Consider the following 16274-nt stretch of genomic DNA (forward strand, 5'->3'; position numbering starts at 1 on the left):
CGCCAATCCAACTTATAACGATGTTTCCAACAGCAACTACAACAACGAAAGCAGCGACGACAAATCAATGGACGAAGGCGCGACTAGTGCACCGCTCGATGATGATGAAAACGCCTCACTCTTTAGGTAAAGAACATTAGAATAACGCAGCAAAAGAAATTCTGTTTATATCTGAGCTAAAAATGCCTTGTATTTAACCTTTACCCCCGGCGAAAGACTATAAACTGGGGTTCAATAAACCTATTACTAACGATTAAAATTAGTATACCTGATGAACTAAAAACACCACAAGTAGAGCGAGAATATACCGTCGTTGTTGACCTCAAACGTGTTCGTTTGCAACCTCCTGCACGAGTTAAAGTTTTGCTTCAAGAGAAAATTCTTCCCAATCGCAAGGCCGTGTATTCGCTTCAATTAAATAAAACGAATAGTGTTACTAACGTGAAATTCATTGAGAACATAGCAAATGAATTCTTCAACAATAGTCTTACTGTATGGTGTACGAGAACACCAAATGCTACATTCCAGCGTGACACATCGGAAAAACAATCCCCAGTTTGACTCTAAGAAAACTAAGATTGAAGAGCGATATAATTGTTCCAATATTTCTGCGCCATTTTCATTCCAAGATTTCTTCTTAGCCTAATAATCGCTCTAGTCTCAGTGATGACTTCTGAGTTCGATGCAAGCTTCCTCTTTAAAAAAAAAGAACAGAAAATAGTCGCTAGGGATTAAATCTGGCAAGTATGGTGGATGTGGCAGCAATTCGAATTTAAATTCATGGAACTCTAACATTATAACGATCGACTTGTGATACCGGGCATATAATTAGCTGTGAGAAAACGCGACATTCACTTGCAAACAATTTTTCCATATTTAAGTGCTCATGGTATACATTTACTTTTGATGTTTTTACAGTGTTTCAATGTTCACTTGTAACTTGTGTTAATTCAGCACACCGGTAAATACTGGTTGATTTGCTTGATCTTACAAAAGAAGCGTCACTGAAAGCACAACAAGTAACACACTAATGAACCGAATGTCATGAAATTTCAGTAGATGACATTTGAAATATGTTTCTATTGAGCACTAGAAGAATTTTTAGTTAATGACACCTTCGTCTGTCAGTCAGACCGGAGACTTGGAAATGTGCGTGTGCACGATTTTACAATGGCAGCCTCTGACATTCGAAAAATCATGTCCGAACCCAGAGAATTCGTTCCACCGATTCTCATTTGATTTCCGCTGATTGTACCCATGTAAATCGCTGGTCACCTACAACAATCAGCTGGCCACATGGTTATATTGAAAGAAAGCTGTTCGCTATAGTAATCCACACGAGAAACTGTTTAGTGGTTTACGTTTAACTACTAGCTGACATAACAGTTCGAAATAATCTGGTTTGCACTGACGAGTCAGTATCGAAGCGTTAAGAAAATTGAAAAATAAAGGATGATTTTTAAAAACAGTATCAATATGGATTCAAATAGATTTTTTATTGCAATTGCACACACCTTGACTAATAACTAACCTAAATAAACGGAAACGTTATTTCGGAGTAATCGAACGGTGCTACCTGAGACGGTACGGTTCCCATCATGGGTGGCGGTTCTAAAAAAACCTGCTTTGGTGGCTCTTCATGTTCGGCGGCTATGTGCCGGGTGAGGGAAGCGTTATCCACAAACTTCCTACGACAGCAAGTGCACTCATACGGACTCTCTCGCAGATGATGATTCCGGATGTGAGCCTTCATACCTTCCTTGTACGTGAACAGTTTCCCGCAAAACTCACACGCATAGTTTTGTTCGTTCCGATGCAGTTTCAAATGTTGGGTGAGGTTGTTTTTGTGTAGAAAATCTTTCCCGCAAAAATCGCATTTGTACTGCCGGATGCCGGTGTGCACTACGTAGTGAGTTTTCAGTTGAGATTCGTTCACGAATTTCAACTCGCACCGGTCGCATTTAATATCTTTGAAGTGGTTCTTAAGATGATTGTTTATCTTCATCACTGTCTTCGTGTACGACTTGCCGCACAGTTTGCACGTGTACACTCTGTCCTGGCCCGGCTGTTGAGTAACCGTGTAGTGTCCGCTCCAATCCTTATGAGGTTTATAGTTTGCGTTCCCGGAATGAATCTTTTTATGTAAACCTAAATTTCCGGCCGTGTAAAATTTCATAGGACATAAATCACACTCATAGGTTTTCTCACTCATGTGCATTTTAAGATGCGAGTTATAGCTTTCCAAGGAATGCACTACCCGATGACACATACTACATTCGTACTTCTCGGCTTTCTCGTGCACCCGAGTTACGTGTTCTCTCAATTTGTTGCGTCTATGGAAAATTTTACCGCAATAGTCACACTCAAGACTCAACCGATGATCTCTCACGTGGCTCTTGAGGGCGGCTATCGATTTGCATACTTTCCCGCACTGATCGCACGTTGACGGACAGGGAGCGCTTTCACCCAAATGGTACGTTTTAACGTGAAAATCACGGGCCCGGTCATCGCAATATCGCCTATCGCAGTATTCACATTTCATCGGCTGGGCATGCATCTTCATATGGACATTCAACGATCGAACGCTTTTCAGTACGACTGTGACCATTTTACATTCCGTGCAAGTGTACGGCGTACGATCTAAATGAGTGGTCAAATGCTCCAGTAGCGCTTTGGCCGATCCCATCGATTCACTACGACAGATGTAGCACTTATGATCGTTCACTTTAGGTCGATTCTGTTCGTCCCCGGAGGGCCGAGATTTTCGTTTACCTTTTCCTTTATTGATTGCATTTGTCCTGCTCCTGCGGATACCTTTCAGCTTACATTTTGATCGGGGTTTATCAGGTTCATAGTCTAAATCACTTTCCGGTTCAACGGAATCATGATCCTTGTCAGTGGTAGATTTCAGCTCCTCGAATGCATCTATGGCAACTAAATGTTTAGCATCCAACGATTCTAAGCTCTCCAGTGAACTTTCGTTTGCATCTTCAGCAGTATTCAAATTGGGAAACGAAAGTACGATATCTTCCTTCAGCAAGTCGTGTAAATTTCTAAAGGTAAAAATAAAATAGAACACAAAAACATGAACAAATAAATGTATTTACTTACACGCTAGTATCATCCGTATCCCTGGTTTCAACCGATTTCGTGCTCTCTGGTAATCCCAGATTGCATTCTTCGGCTACTAGAACTTTATCCCGCAGTTTGCGCTCATTTTCTCGGAAAACCCTTATAGTTTCCTTCATGCGTATCAACGCGTTAGCACATGGTGTGCAGATGTTGGCCGGAAGGCCATCTCCTTCACTAACATCCAGCCGAATAACTTCGGTGATGAAATTGAGCAATTGTTCACGTTTGTAATTCCTAAAGATGGATTTAATCCGCGACTTTTCCGATAAGCACAAACGGCATATTTTACTGAGAATCATTGCTTTATTGCTTCGACAGAACACGGTTTCCAAACAACAAACCAATGCTATTAATACAATCGTTATGATTTCCCTGCAACAGCTGGACGGGAAACACTACACACAGACAGGATTTGTGTTTGAGAATGAACGAAATAAACATTGATCAACACCCACGATGAGCAGCAACAGCACTCACCGTGATTTACTCTTGTAAACTGTGAGTTCCGTGAGTGCCGATCCACTGGCAACTCAGCGTGTGCTTTCCCGCAGGGCTGCTGGAAAATAAATCGAAGGAAAATCGTGGAAAACGTCAAATACGCCAAAACTTTTCATTCTTCATCAGGCTCAATATTGTCCTCGGAAAAGTTTTACATTATTTGAAGAAAAACTTGTTTTATCATTTGTTCAAACAATAAAAACTTTAATATTGTATCTTTATCGTGATTGAAAGGAAAACCGGAAACCGGACCAATGGCGCCAAACTGGTGTACATATGGATGTGAGTTGAGATTGAATCGAAGAAAAATTTTTCATTTGACATCTTCTTACGATTTCTGATATAATGCAGTTTTATTCAAGCGAGAAAGCACGTAATCAGAAAGCGTAGGAGTACAAAGTCCCGAAAATAGTGTTCAACAACGGTGGACGACTTCACACACTCACGCAATCAACTATAAATTGCTTTCGCATAAAATGTCCATGGAAATTGCAATGAACGAGTACAGTGGTATTGCATCGGATCCTCCGGAAGGAACGGAAGACCAACGGCGTGTAATGATTCTCGATAACGAACAGCTGTTGCGAAAACCGGTTTCAGATGATGAATTCGATTTTGATTCGGCGTTTAGTTCCGAATCGAATAACGTGTTGACGGACGAAAGCATGGAAATAGCAATGCCGGAATGTTCGGCGAGCGGAGCACTGGAGTGCGATCGACTGCGGTCCCTGGAAGATGAACACGAAACCTTATCCTCCAATTTAATGGCACTAACATCACATTTTGCCCAGGTGCAACTGCGACTACGTCAGATTGTTGATGCACCTCAGCAGGAGCGAGATCATTTGTTGAAAAACTTGGAAGAGTTTGCGTTTTTGGGTATTCCGGAAATGCAACAAAATCCAGTTAAAAAGAACATTCCAGAACTGGTAGCCAACATGGATAAGGGTTCCGAATCGGTCGATAAACTTCGTAAAAAGCAGTATGCTTTAATCGATCAATTGAAAACTCAACTCATTGATTTGGAACGTTACGCTTACGAGTCCGGAACTGGCATACTTCCGCATACGATTCTGCTAGAGAAACAGAAAGTGATTATCGATGAAATCAAAAACAAAATTAATTTAAATTTGGACGAACTGGATCTTCCCCAGCTGACTTCTGAGGACCTAAGGAATCAGGTGGACACAGCACTGGATGAACAACTAGTGAATCCGCTGAAGATGAAGGAACAATTGGTGCTGCAACTTAAAACCCAAATTCAAGACCTAGAACGATTCATAAATTTTATACAGACCAATGAGAAAGCGGAGATCAAAAAACGTTTTCTTCAGCAACAGGAACTAGCAAAAGCAGAAGCAGCTGGTCGTGCGGAAGCTCAAGAGCGGGCTAAACTGCGATCACTTGCCGCCAGTCAACGTGAAAGCGAAACACAGAGGGCAACTGGGGATACCTCTTCGAAAAAAGAATCGCTCAACAGTAAAGCGTTCGGATTGATGGATAAAGCAAGCACGATACTGCAAATGTTTGCCCTATCACAGATCAACTGTAGAAGCGACAGGAATCAGGACGGTTTTCAACGCAATATGATGAAACGGTCCAAGGAGAACTGCTGGGGTGACATACGGGCAAAGTTGGAGATTGACGTACAGGAAGTGGTTTCGCTGGCGATGGAAAAACAAGAGGATATGCAACTTACGGATGCGTCCAATACGGACTATGAGAACTGGAGAACGGACAGTTCGCGAAAAAGCTACGAACTGACAATGATCGTGCGGAAGCAGCTGGCAAAAACCATTCAAGGTCTGATGCAACATGGACTGCGAGGAATTTCCGAGAGTAGCGGAAGCATTGTGCCGTTCATTTCGGGTTGTTTTTCCGGCGGTGGTTATCATCAGCAGCAACATAGTCAACCGAAATCCAGTCAGGAACACTTCTATCGAAGTGACACAAGCAGAAAAACCGACACCACCCGGATGACAAAAGCAGCCACAACTCCGCCCAGACGCAAATCTGATTTCGTGGAAGAAGACGAACCGGCGGAACCGAACATTTTTTCCCAACTTTATCAGGAGGAAGAAGACGAGGAAGTGGTGCCCTACAGCGCTGATGAATCCGAGATGCACGTCTGGGAGCTACTGTTGATATATTACAACATTAAGAACGGGGACCGATACAACTCAACTCCGGCGAGAAAGCTATCGGAGAGTTTCAATTTGGACTTGGTTGATGGGAGGCCACAGTCGAACAAACAGGTATTGGTACTTTTTTGTCTGATGATCGATAGTGTTCTATAATAATACTGTTCAATTGCAGAGCTTGCTCAGTACTATCAGTACGATAGTTGCATTACATAGCCCTTACAAGAGAAGCTACAACTCGCAGTTCAAGGCTTTCATATGTGCGGCTTTGAAGTAAGTACAAAGCGAGAATGTTTCTTGTAATGAAAGAAAAAACTTTTCTTTACATTTCGTCTTTGATTTGTCAGTGCAAGACAGTCTATGTTGAATTGTCATACCACCTAGCAGTTCAACATAAACCGCTAAGCAGCTTCAGCTTTGCGATAGTGTCTCCTCTATTCTATTATTAGTAAGCATTTTACTTATTTTAACAATGTAACTATTATTATTTTTTTACAGCGCCCAGAAGCTAAGCCAGTGGCTTCACTTGATCTACCAGTGCAAGGAACTGATCAGCTCTTACTACACCAGCTGGAGTTATGTCGCGAATACGGGATTCCGTGATGCGACAAAGACGCTGGACCGTTTGACCCAGTACCAGTTTGAGTTACCGATAGATTTGTCCATACGACAGTTTAAAAATATCAAAGATATATTTATTTAGAATGAACCGACTCAGTTCTAAACAGTAAACCCCATTTTTTTACGTTTCGTCTTCGACTCATCAGTGCATTAGCAGTTTCAATTGAACTGGTAATGCCACTTCGCGATTCAACATGAAGCGCTAAGCGAAGAATAAGACTATACCTTAAACTATTGCTAACTAGAATGACTCGTTGGAAATTTTCCTATGATGGGACAGCAGTGCAACATTCCTTTTTCCACATTTCCAGCAAACCAGAAATTCCCCCTTACACATGTTTCCTGTTAGAACTATAAAAAATATGCTTACTTCTCTCACATAGTTGTTAAACAATAGAAGAGCACGTACAATCGAGATTGCTGCAATAAGAGAAAACATTGCGACAACATCCTCAGAAAGTAAATTTAGGCCGCGTGCTAATCCTATCCAATATGACTAACTATACGATATTTATATGGAATGCCGGTGCAATAAAAAATTCAGCTACACTGATAAAAATAGGCACGATCAAATCATGGGAATTCAAACTATTACTCATTTTCAATCAACTTTGATAATTTTTGCTATCTGCTATAGAGTTTTTCCAGTGTATAAGTGCGTTTCTGCATGGAAAAAATAGATTTCACAAAAACATGATGCAATTGAAACCCAACTGATTACCAAAGTGCCATTCACGCTTAATTCCGCATGGTTTAAAACTTAATTTTTTTTTTCTTTACAATTTTAGAATGAGTTCCGATGAAAATTTTTAATGTGATACTTGAAAAATCACATTTATTTCGTGATATAAGTTTGAACCTAAGCTAAAACTATGATTTTCGTTATTGCTCTGATACCGAAAAAAAAAATTGTATTAATTGACTATCAAATATGATGATATGAAATTGTTAACGACGATTAAAGAAAGTGTAGTTGAATGAAACATGAAACGAGAATAATTTTAAACAAGTAGGCCAGCGTATCTATTTTTCTCAGTGTTCCTATCGTACTATAGTAATTTCGTTTCCTCGTAGACGGGAGATTATATCAAGAAAAAGCAAAGGAGAAACCGAAAAATATCGGAGAATGAATAAAACAGAAAGTTAAACAATAAAATTATGCAGCTTCATGAAAGTATTCTAGTCAATATAATGTTGTTAAGCTACAGATGTAACATATGAAAAGTATTTAATAAACAAAATGTTTGTAAAGTTCTGTATCAGTATGCAGAAATGAAAAAGAATTATAATTAAATTTCTGTTATTCTTTATTCGTCTTTCTTCTCAAACCATTTGATTCTTTGACATCGTTCAAGATGACTAACCAGCGAGGCTATTGGTTATCAGCTCGCGTTTTTGTCACTGTTTTTTCTTTTCTTTTTTTGTTGCTGTCTTAGGTATCGTAAGAGAAATTTCGTCGCACCAATATTTAGTGCTGGCAATGCAGGCACAAATTTTATTAATGTAAGATAAACTATCATTGAATCGATTTTTGGATATAGCCGTTACGATAATTCTTCTTGGATAGTTTGCGTTTCGATCTCAGTTCCTCGTCAAAATAGCTTCCTTCAGAATCAAACGTATTGCTCCCATTTATACTCACAATTTCATCCTCCGAAGCAACAATTTTAGGAAGAGATTCAGTTCTTTTTCCATAATTTTGACCAACATCAGATGTAGGTATTTGCGAATCTTTCAAATCGGAATTATCTCGAACATATTGTGCTGAACGAAAGATTTCAGAATATTTCTCTCGAGTGTTTTTTTAAACCTGAAAAGTCACTGTTTGAGCTGTCTTCCGTGGAAGAGCCTGTCCCAAGTTCTCTGCTGAGCATCACGTAGGCCATTCTCTCTTTCTCTCTTCCGTTACAATGTCCGCATGTTCGTATACTTAGTACAGCTCGTGATTCATGCGGCTGCGCCATTCTACATTCTCTTCTTTACCACCGAATATCAAGCGCAGGATTTTTCTCTCGAAGACGCCGAGTACTCGAATATCTGTTTCCTTCAAAGACCATGCCTCGTTGCCATGTAGGATAGTATCAACGACTTCTATAAAGCAAGTTTTGTGCGCGTCTGTGGGCTACGGGATTTCAGCCGGTTACGGAGTCCGTAGAAAGCCTTATTATTAATAACTATATTAATAATGTAAATAAATCATATCACTCTTGATAACCGATATTAGATATTTAGTTAGATTACACGTTACATTTCAAACTATTTCAAGTACTATTAGCCAGCCAGCTACTCTGATAAACTTATTTGAATATTTTGGATTGAGATTTGTTCTATATATTATTATATATTATATTATGAATGATTTATTCATCGTAAAGATAAAAGTGGAACAAATGAATGAAGGGCCAAATCTCCTGACACCCGGCTGTCTGTAATTCGGCGAATTCTGGGACTTTATCGATTCGTATACCGTATTTTCTATTGAGATCGCTTTGTTAAACGAAGCCATATCGCAGGTTTTCTACCATCCCTACTAACACATCTCCTATTCATGTGATATTCGTGGAGATGCAGTGGCACCCACGGTTTCTAGAAACGAGTATCGGACTAATATTCCTTCCCTGCCTCAGTCGCACAGCCTTCGGTCGTGGCCGGCGTCGTTATTGATCATGCAATGAAAAGTTTTGAGTGATTGACTCATTGCCTTACTGGCTTTATCTTACAGAGACGATGGTTTTAAAACACTAAACGAAATATCAGTTGGAAAGTATCACTTTAATTGATTATACAGAGCAAAAACGACTGTGAAAGCACGCGAATCTACATACTCGAAACGAAACGAGTTTCAGGGGAAAATGTCGTTTTCGCTTGAAAAAACTGAAACTGGCCCGGGGCGGTTGCATCAAACAGACACTTTTCACATAACTGTGTTGGTTTCACACTTGACAACGGGGATTTGAGCAAACCTGATATAAAAACCAGGTTCGAAAAGGACTCGATTCTCCGTTCAACAACGTTGATATTAGGTTCGAAACTAGCTTCAAAAAAACGGTTTGACAGCAGTTAGTGTGGAAACTGGATGAGGTTTGGCATTAAACGAAAACGACATAAGTGTGTATAAATGTACGCGAGATGATTGCGAAGCTTAAAGCAAGTTTAGCAGCTTCAAGATAATAATATAACTGAAACTGAAACAAACGTATCCTCTTCTTCTTCTTCTTCTCATTTGATGTGACAGCTGTCACATCTGTTTATGGCACAGCTATTTGCTATAACGCGTCAGTTAAACGTATCCTCAGAGCAAATTCAGCAGCTGCGAGATTCATTTGGGTGGTCTATAATTTAACTGAAACTGAAACAAACGTATCCCCAGCAAGCCGTTCTAGTTTTATTCGCCCTTATTCTGAATAACGACGTATTGATTTTTCGATCGAATGTGGTTCGATCGAATCATAGCTACCTTTGATTTTGCTAGCGTTATGGGGAATACAAATGAAATACGAGCGTAAAAACGATACGACGTTATTCAGAATAAGGGCGATTTATTCGACCAGTTCTTCTGTCAAATTTAAAACTGGTCTACGATGCCGTTCTATTTTTTTGTATATTTGAAACACGAGTAAAACACTGCTGGGGCTGCCAGTTTTTCTTGTTATAAAATCCAGATTTAAATTTTGTAACTGACATAAATTATGCATCTAGAACTAAAACACTCCTGAATATGCCCTCAGCAAGCCGTTTTAGTTTAATTTATTCGAACAGTTCTACTGTCAAATTTAAAACTGGTATTGAAGAATCCAATTAGAGTGATAACCACGAGATAGCGTTATGATGATTCTTTTGACATATTCCATGTATTTGGAAAAAAAATTTGGACAATTTTTTCAACTTGCGTTTGTACGAATGCAGATGGCAAAACCATACAAATATGGGTAAAAAAATTAATTATTCACGTGTTGTCATCAAACATATGATTTAAAATTGTCCTATACACTTGAAAATCTCGGATAAAATTTGAAATTTTCAGTTCACATACAGATTTGATTCAGATGATAAAACATGAGTATAATGTGCGAAACAATAATTATCTGGATAGAACTTTTCGGGTGTTTCGGTAGTTGTTAAATAAAACATGTTGTTTGCTTGAAGTCCAATCGAAGAAGAGACCAGCTCTTTCTCAGACCATGCTTTTATCTTTCATTTTCAGGTAGTCATTGTCATAAACACACTAATTGAATGTTACATAATATCTAGATAAATAGTTCATAGTAAAGCGCAGTTACACTGGAAGAATTTAATATTCTGATCGCTGATACAACAATGAGTAGACTAATAATACAGCTTTTGATCATAATTTCTCAATTAATCTCAATATCCAACCATAAAAACAAAGAATTTCCCAGATATCAAAACAGTACCCAACCTCACTTCTTCGGATTTGATATTTCATCTTACGATTTCTCCTTAAATATCAATCAAACACGTCACGGAAAGTTACTGAATCATCAATGATCGATTTTTTACCAAATTTTCAGACATTTTTGCATGTTAGTATTCGGGGAAAGCTTCTAGGAGATGGCATTCTGGGGAATGGTACATTCTGTTGTGTGTCTTTCTACTAATTAGTACCTTCGTGAATATGGTTTTCTGGAGAACGATACATTCTGGGGAAAATACTTCGTTGCTTTATTTTCTAGGAAATGATTTTCGGGAGAAAGTCGTACAACCGTTGAAACACGATCGAACAATTTTTCAATCGTATTTCAAAATGAGTCGTCGAAATAATCTATTCTCTTTGCTAAATCGTCTAACTTGCATGCACGCAACGTATCGTCAAAGACGACTCCAAGGAAACACTTTGTTTTGGGACAGTTTCTCTCAATACACAAAATATATTTATCCTAGATATAGCAATATAGTTTTATTAGTGAACAACATGATCTCAATCTTACTTACCGTGACAGCCTAGCCGTTGTAACTGCCCGGGGGAAGCATCATCGCAGTACTTCCACCGGCGGAATAGATAAACCCAGCCGGATAGTGAACTCGATCTAATTGCGCTGTTGTAACGTGATGATACTGCTGCAACTGCTGGTGATGTAGTACTGGCTGCTGCTGTTGCTGTATATGTTGCGATTGAGATGATTCTGACGACGACAACAAGGAATCGTGATTCGTGTCCACCGTCTGGACCGCTGAACTGGAAGGTGCTGAAGCAGTTTGCGTTTCAGAAACAATAGTAGCAACAGCAGAGCCGACTTCTGAGGCTAATTTTGATTGGGCCGTTTTGCGTGAACGGCTGCTCGTTTTGTACAGTTTGACGCCCTTGAACTCCATACCATGTTCACGCATTTTGTGTTGGGTTAGCATATAATTGAATCTGCGGAAAAAGTTGATAAACTCAATAAGCTTGCCTCTATTCGTCGTCTACATTTTTGCTTACCTATAGCCAGCTCCGCAAATTTCGCAGGTAATTCTGTCTCCAGTATGTTTCATAACGTGTAGTCTCAGCTGATTCGGCAGAAGGAACGCCTTTCCACAGTACGTGCATTTATGTTTGAGTGAACTTTCATCAGAATGTTTGTTTTTCATGTGTCTCTGAAGTCCTTTCCGCCAGGCGCATTTGATTCCACAGATGTTACAGACAAACGTTTTCTTCTCATGCAACGACTCGATATGCATCTGTAGCTCTCGCCGAATATAATACTGTTTTCCGCAAATGTTGCACACATAATCTTTTTTATCGCTATGTATTTTAAGATGAGAAGTGAAATTACCCTTGTGCACAAGGATCTTACCACAAATGGGGCAGATTCTACTGGTTTCACCAGCCCCGGATGTTGATTTTACCCGCTTCGATTTAAGTTGGGGCGTGGGTTTTTCCGATTCGCTTTCCTGGTCTGACACTGGAAAATCATCTACAATCTCCGATGTTGTATTCCCGTATTCTGCATTCTTTTTAGGCTTCTGACCAGGCTTCTTTCTATAGTGGCGTTTTTGCACAGGTTCATCATCGGAATCACTTCCCATATCACTCTCATAGGTTACCTTTGCGTGAGAAGATTGCGGTTCAATCGTTAAAGAATCTGAGAGAGTCACATTGGGTTTGCACTCATCATACTGTTGCGAATCCGAGCTCACTCGGTCATCTTCCAACACGACGAAGTCTTCATCTTCCGATACGTCATCAGGAATTGGTCTTTCTTGTTTCACATCGAGCACTTCTGGACTGCCGGGCTGATCAACATAATCCGAACCATCGTCATTCTCTTGTTTCATGTCCTCTAGAAACTCGTAAGAGGGTTCAGTTTTCAGGAATTCTTTTGCAACAAAAATCCCATCTAGTCGGCGTTGTGTTTGTTCACACTGTTTAACAAAATTCAGAACATATTCTGCCGTTTCCATGCAATTTTCGCAAATCCCTTGTGGAAAATGATCCTTTGAGTAATATTGTCCAAGACAGAATTTTAAAAACGCCTCGCCATCCTTTAGCTGATCCAACTGATTCTCCAACGGACGTTTGTCTTTTTTGCCACACAGTCTACAGTAGATTCGAGGATTTACTTCCGCCCTAACGCTATTGCTCTTCTCGGTATTATATCTGCCTATCAGTTCGACTGGGTTCGGCAAATTGACATGCATCGTGGGCCAGGCCTCCGTAAACAAACGAGGCATTTTGTAGCTACGATCAATGTACTTTTCCTCGAAGTGCTTTTCGCACACACGCGAATTTTTGGGGATCTGTTTATTTTTGCGTTTTTGTGCCCAAGCCGTTTGACTCCACCAGCGCTGCAAGCCATCCGATTTGTATGCACTCATAAACACCACTTGTCCCATTTGCGATGAACATCCCGGGATGAAGCAATCCCGACGGGTCGGTTTTTTCTGCATTCCGCAATTAATATGCACAACAACTAACACAATTATACAATTTTCACTTTTAGAAACTCGAAAGAAAATTTAAGAATGAAATAAAATACAAAGTCCGCTTGTTTATGTTAGATTTGATTAATTTGACATACGCTCTACACTGACTGACAAAAGAGTTTGTTTCTACACGGTGTCAGAAACTTAGACGATGTTAGGTTTTATTATTGGTTGGAACAATGACGCTAAAATGAGATGTAGAGGCGCTACTTGTGTGGAAAAATTGGAATTTTTTTAATTACATCTTCATTTTTAACGTTTTCTTATAAAAATGGACAAATTCATTTAAAAAATCAAAGCAGAATTGGAAAAAAAAGTTTTTTCTGAGGTGGTCATGTTGATCTAATTTTATTGTGATAAATCTAATGTTTATTTAGAATGGAGCATTACACTTGGTTCGATACCATTTTTCAAATGATTGGAAATAACAAATAAAGTATCCAAAATGAACGATACTCGTTCGCTTAGTATCTAAAATGAACGATACTAGTACTTTCTAGAATTCCGTAACAAATTGTTGACATTCGCTGGAAATCCTATCTTAGTCAGCATCGTCCATTCCTCTAGCTGGAGTGTAATGGAACGGCAAAACACAGACTAACAGACAGGACACTCAAATTTGATTCTTCAATCATTTTAACGGTCATTTCGAATATTCCTATCATCCTATCACGTTACCCTATCAAAAACATGATGTCTGTCATCTAGACTGTCTTTATTTTTTTCATTTACCAACAGAGTTGCCATTCATACAGAATTACCTGTAATGTATTGATTTGTATACGTCCATGCGAATTTCATGCAGGATACAGATTTAATACATATTGCCAAAGATAAACTGAAGATTACAATGTTCCATACGTTTCATTGAAAAATGTTGGGTCAGTAATCGTGAACCAGTTGGTTCAGTAATAATGTAATTTTATTGACCCTCCGTTAACAAGCGTCGACTAGTTCCGACAAAATGCCATGGAAACAATACAAGTTAGAAAGGAAGCACACATATGTTTACATTCAGCATATAATGATTTCTTGCCACAACTGATGCTTCATGGGATGAGGCTATAACAAACTAAATAAATTCTAGACAATGGTTCTAAGTAGTTTTCACTTTCTTATTCTAAGAATCACTGATATAAAGCGAAATTTCTCAATATCGTTCATACTGTAACTTGATATTTTTCCAAACATAAACAATCATTGTCATAGTTACGACGCATCTAGTGATCAGACACTTGTTGTTTTGCTTCAAAATACTCAAATTGACAGTGAACCGAGCTCATCGAGGGGTCCTATTCAAATGATACCTAAGAAATCGCAGACTACTCTATCTTGAGTTTATCTTTGATATTGCCTAAACTATATACATAATTGCGCCTACTTCTCATCCTCCAACTCAATAAAAAATCGAACCCGTTTTGTTACAATATTTACTTGCTTCTGGTCTGCCGCCACTTAATTTCGGGTGAAAACTACCAACACAATAAAAAATAGTCTAGATGAACAAATTTGAGTCGAATAAATGGTTACCCTCCAACATCAAGAAAAAGTTAAATATATTATCAACGTAATCCAATAAATCATTGTGACGATTCATTTTCAAATATTTTGATGAAATCAGGCATCCCTGCAAGCAGCTGATCGGTGTTGACAAACGAGGGGAAACCAACTAGTAAAAAAACTTTTACATAACACAAGGGGTGTACAGATAGTAAATAGTTCGCGCAGTACAATATAGGTGGAACTAGTGCATCACGAAAAATATTTTTTATTAGAATTTACTCATACTGTCATGTCTGTTAGTCTGTGGGCAAAAGTCGCCTGATTTGTAGACTTGCACATTCGTCCAGTGAGCGAAATATCAATGACATTTACAAAGTCACTGTCATTCGAGTTGATCGTGTACTCAGAAACGAAGGCATCGTTACTTAGTCCGTCTTTGATACAATGTGGTTGATAGCAGTGATGAGATAAAAGATTTGTAATCAATTAATTAATCACAAATTCATTTTTTTAATTGTGCAGCACTGAAATGTTATTATTTAAAAATGAGATCCCATGCTAACTTGGAATGTCAACATTTTCAAGCTAGATACATACATACAAACATATGGATTCCGAAAGTTGAAAAAAATACAACAATTCATTTTTATCATTGTATTTTCCCGTGAGCGCTGCTGTGGAATATAAACATGTATATAGTGATTGCTCATGTGTATTGTAGTGTAGCACCGACTATACTCGCTCCAATGTTGAACTAACCAAAGCATCCTTTATAGTCCTAAGCCGGTGTAGTGCCACTGTTGAAAAAGAATATTTGAGCTCTTCATATTTGAGCTCTCTATCAAAATGGCTGGTGATCACATACTTATGATATGAATCTAGATCTCCAATTTCGTCTCTTTTGGCTATCTGCTCCCGTATTAACTCACTGCATCCGACATCTCGGATTACGTCCAAGATTTAGTTGGAGACAGGATGGTATGTTTGTTATTAGTCGGCTTGCTTCCCAGCAGTTGATCCATTTCAAAATGGATTCAATAATTTTAAGTGCAAATTTAATAAATCCTTAGTGTTCCGACCGAAATAGAAAACTTTTTTACAGCAGACGTGGTAACGCACAGCTCAAAACTGCAATATATTTGTCGTTAATTTTTTCTTCGTGAATAAATTTACCTGGTTTACATTAAGTAATCTTCTCCGATTTTCAATTCTCGATCCGAACAATGTTTTCCTTTCCTTCACCTACTATCCTTTCATAAATATTATAATTAGTTCAATTTCACAATTCTTGCAATGTTTACTTACAAACTGAATATTTTAATGTTTCCAAAATCAAAATTCTTATAATTTCATCAACTTATTTCCGAAATCTATAAACCACGTTTCTTGCTCATAAATTACTTTCTTCTTGCTTCTCTTACGTTCACACCGATAAGTAGCGAGCAGCGTTGCCAT

The 16274-nt window shown here is 38.7% G+C and overlaps 2 protein-coding genes across 3 annotated transcripts; one reads left to right on the top strand and one right to left on the bottom strand.

The window, feature by feature from the left end:
- Nucleotides 1–1503: 1503 nt before the first annotated feature.
- On the bottom strand, nucleotides 1504–13398 carry LOC131428362 (uncharacterized). The gene is made up of 5 exons (XM_058592304.1): nucleotides 11833–13398; nucleotides 11360–11769; nucleotides 6802–6812; nucleotides 3112–3527; nucleotides 1504–3053 (listed from the first exon to the last, which is right to left on the bottom strand). The coding sequence occupies exons 1-5, from the start codon at nucleotides 13278–13280 to the stop codon at nucleotides 1532–1534; spliced, it is 3807 nt and encodes a 1268-aa protein (XP_058448287.1). The 5' UTR covers nucleotides 13281–13398; the 3' UTR covers nucleotides 1504–1531.
- LOC131436089 (RUN domain-containing protein 1) lies at nucleotides 3738–7686 on the top strand. Of its 2 annotated transcripts, none has more exons than XM_058604576.1 (4): nucleotides 3738–3912; nucleotides 3982–5885; nucleotides 5947–6044; nucleotides 6270–7686. In XM_058604576.1, exons 2-4 carry the CDS (start codon nucleotides 4107–4109, stop codon nucleotides 6472–6474), a joined length of 2082 nt encoding a protein of 693 aa, XP_058460559.1. In that variant the 5' UTR covers nucleotides 3738–3912; nucleotides 3982–4106; the 3' UTR covers nucleotides 6475–7686. The 2 variants fall into 2 exon arrangements, with proteins under 2 accessions (XP_058460559.1, XP_058460568.1); XM_058604585.1 differs by having other exon boundaries at nucleotides 3993–5885.
- Nucleotides 13399–16274: the final 2876 nt, after the last annotated feature.

The sequence above is a fragment of the Malaya genurostris genome, chromosome 1 (assembly GCF_030247185.1).
Source record: "Malaya genurostris strain Urasoe2022 chromosome 1, Malgen_1.1, whole genome shotgun sequence".
Taxonomy (NCBI): domain Eukaryota; kingdom Metazoa; phylum Arthropoda; class Insecta; order Diptera; family Culicidae; genus Malaya; species Malaya genurostris.

Coding starts and splice junctions, on each gene's coding strand:
- LOC131428362 (XM_058592304.1), bottom strand. CDS start 13,280: ATGCAGAAAAAACCGACCCGTCGGGATTGCTTCATCCCGGGATGTTCA. Junction 11,770..11,832: donor ATTTGCGGAGCTGGCTATAG/GTAAGCAAAAAT, acceptor CTTTTTCCGCAG/ATTCAATTATATGCTAACCC. Junction 3,054..3,111: donor GATACGGATGATACTAGCGT/GTAAGTAAATAC, acceptor TTTTACCTTTAG/AAATTTACACGACTTGCTGA.
- LOC131436089 (XM_058604576.1), top strand. CDS start 4,107: ATGTCCATGGAAATTGCAATGAACGAGTACAGTGGTATTGCATCGGAT. Junction 5,886..5,946: donor GGCCACAGTCGAACAAACAG/GTATTGGTACTT, acceptor GTTCAATTGCAG/AGCTTGCTCAGTACTATCAG. Junction 6,045..6,269: donor TTCATATGTGCGGCTTTGAA/GTAAGTACAAAG, acceptor ATTTTTTTACAG/CGCCCAGAAGCTAAGCCAGT.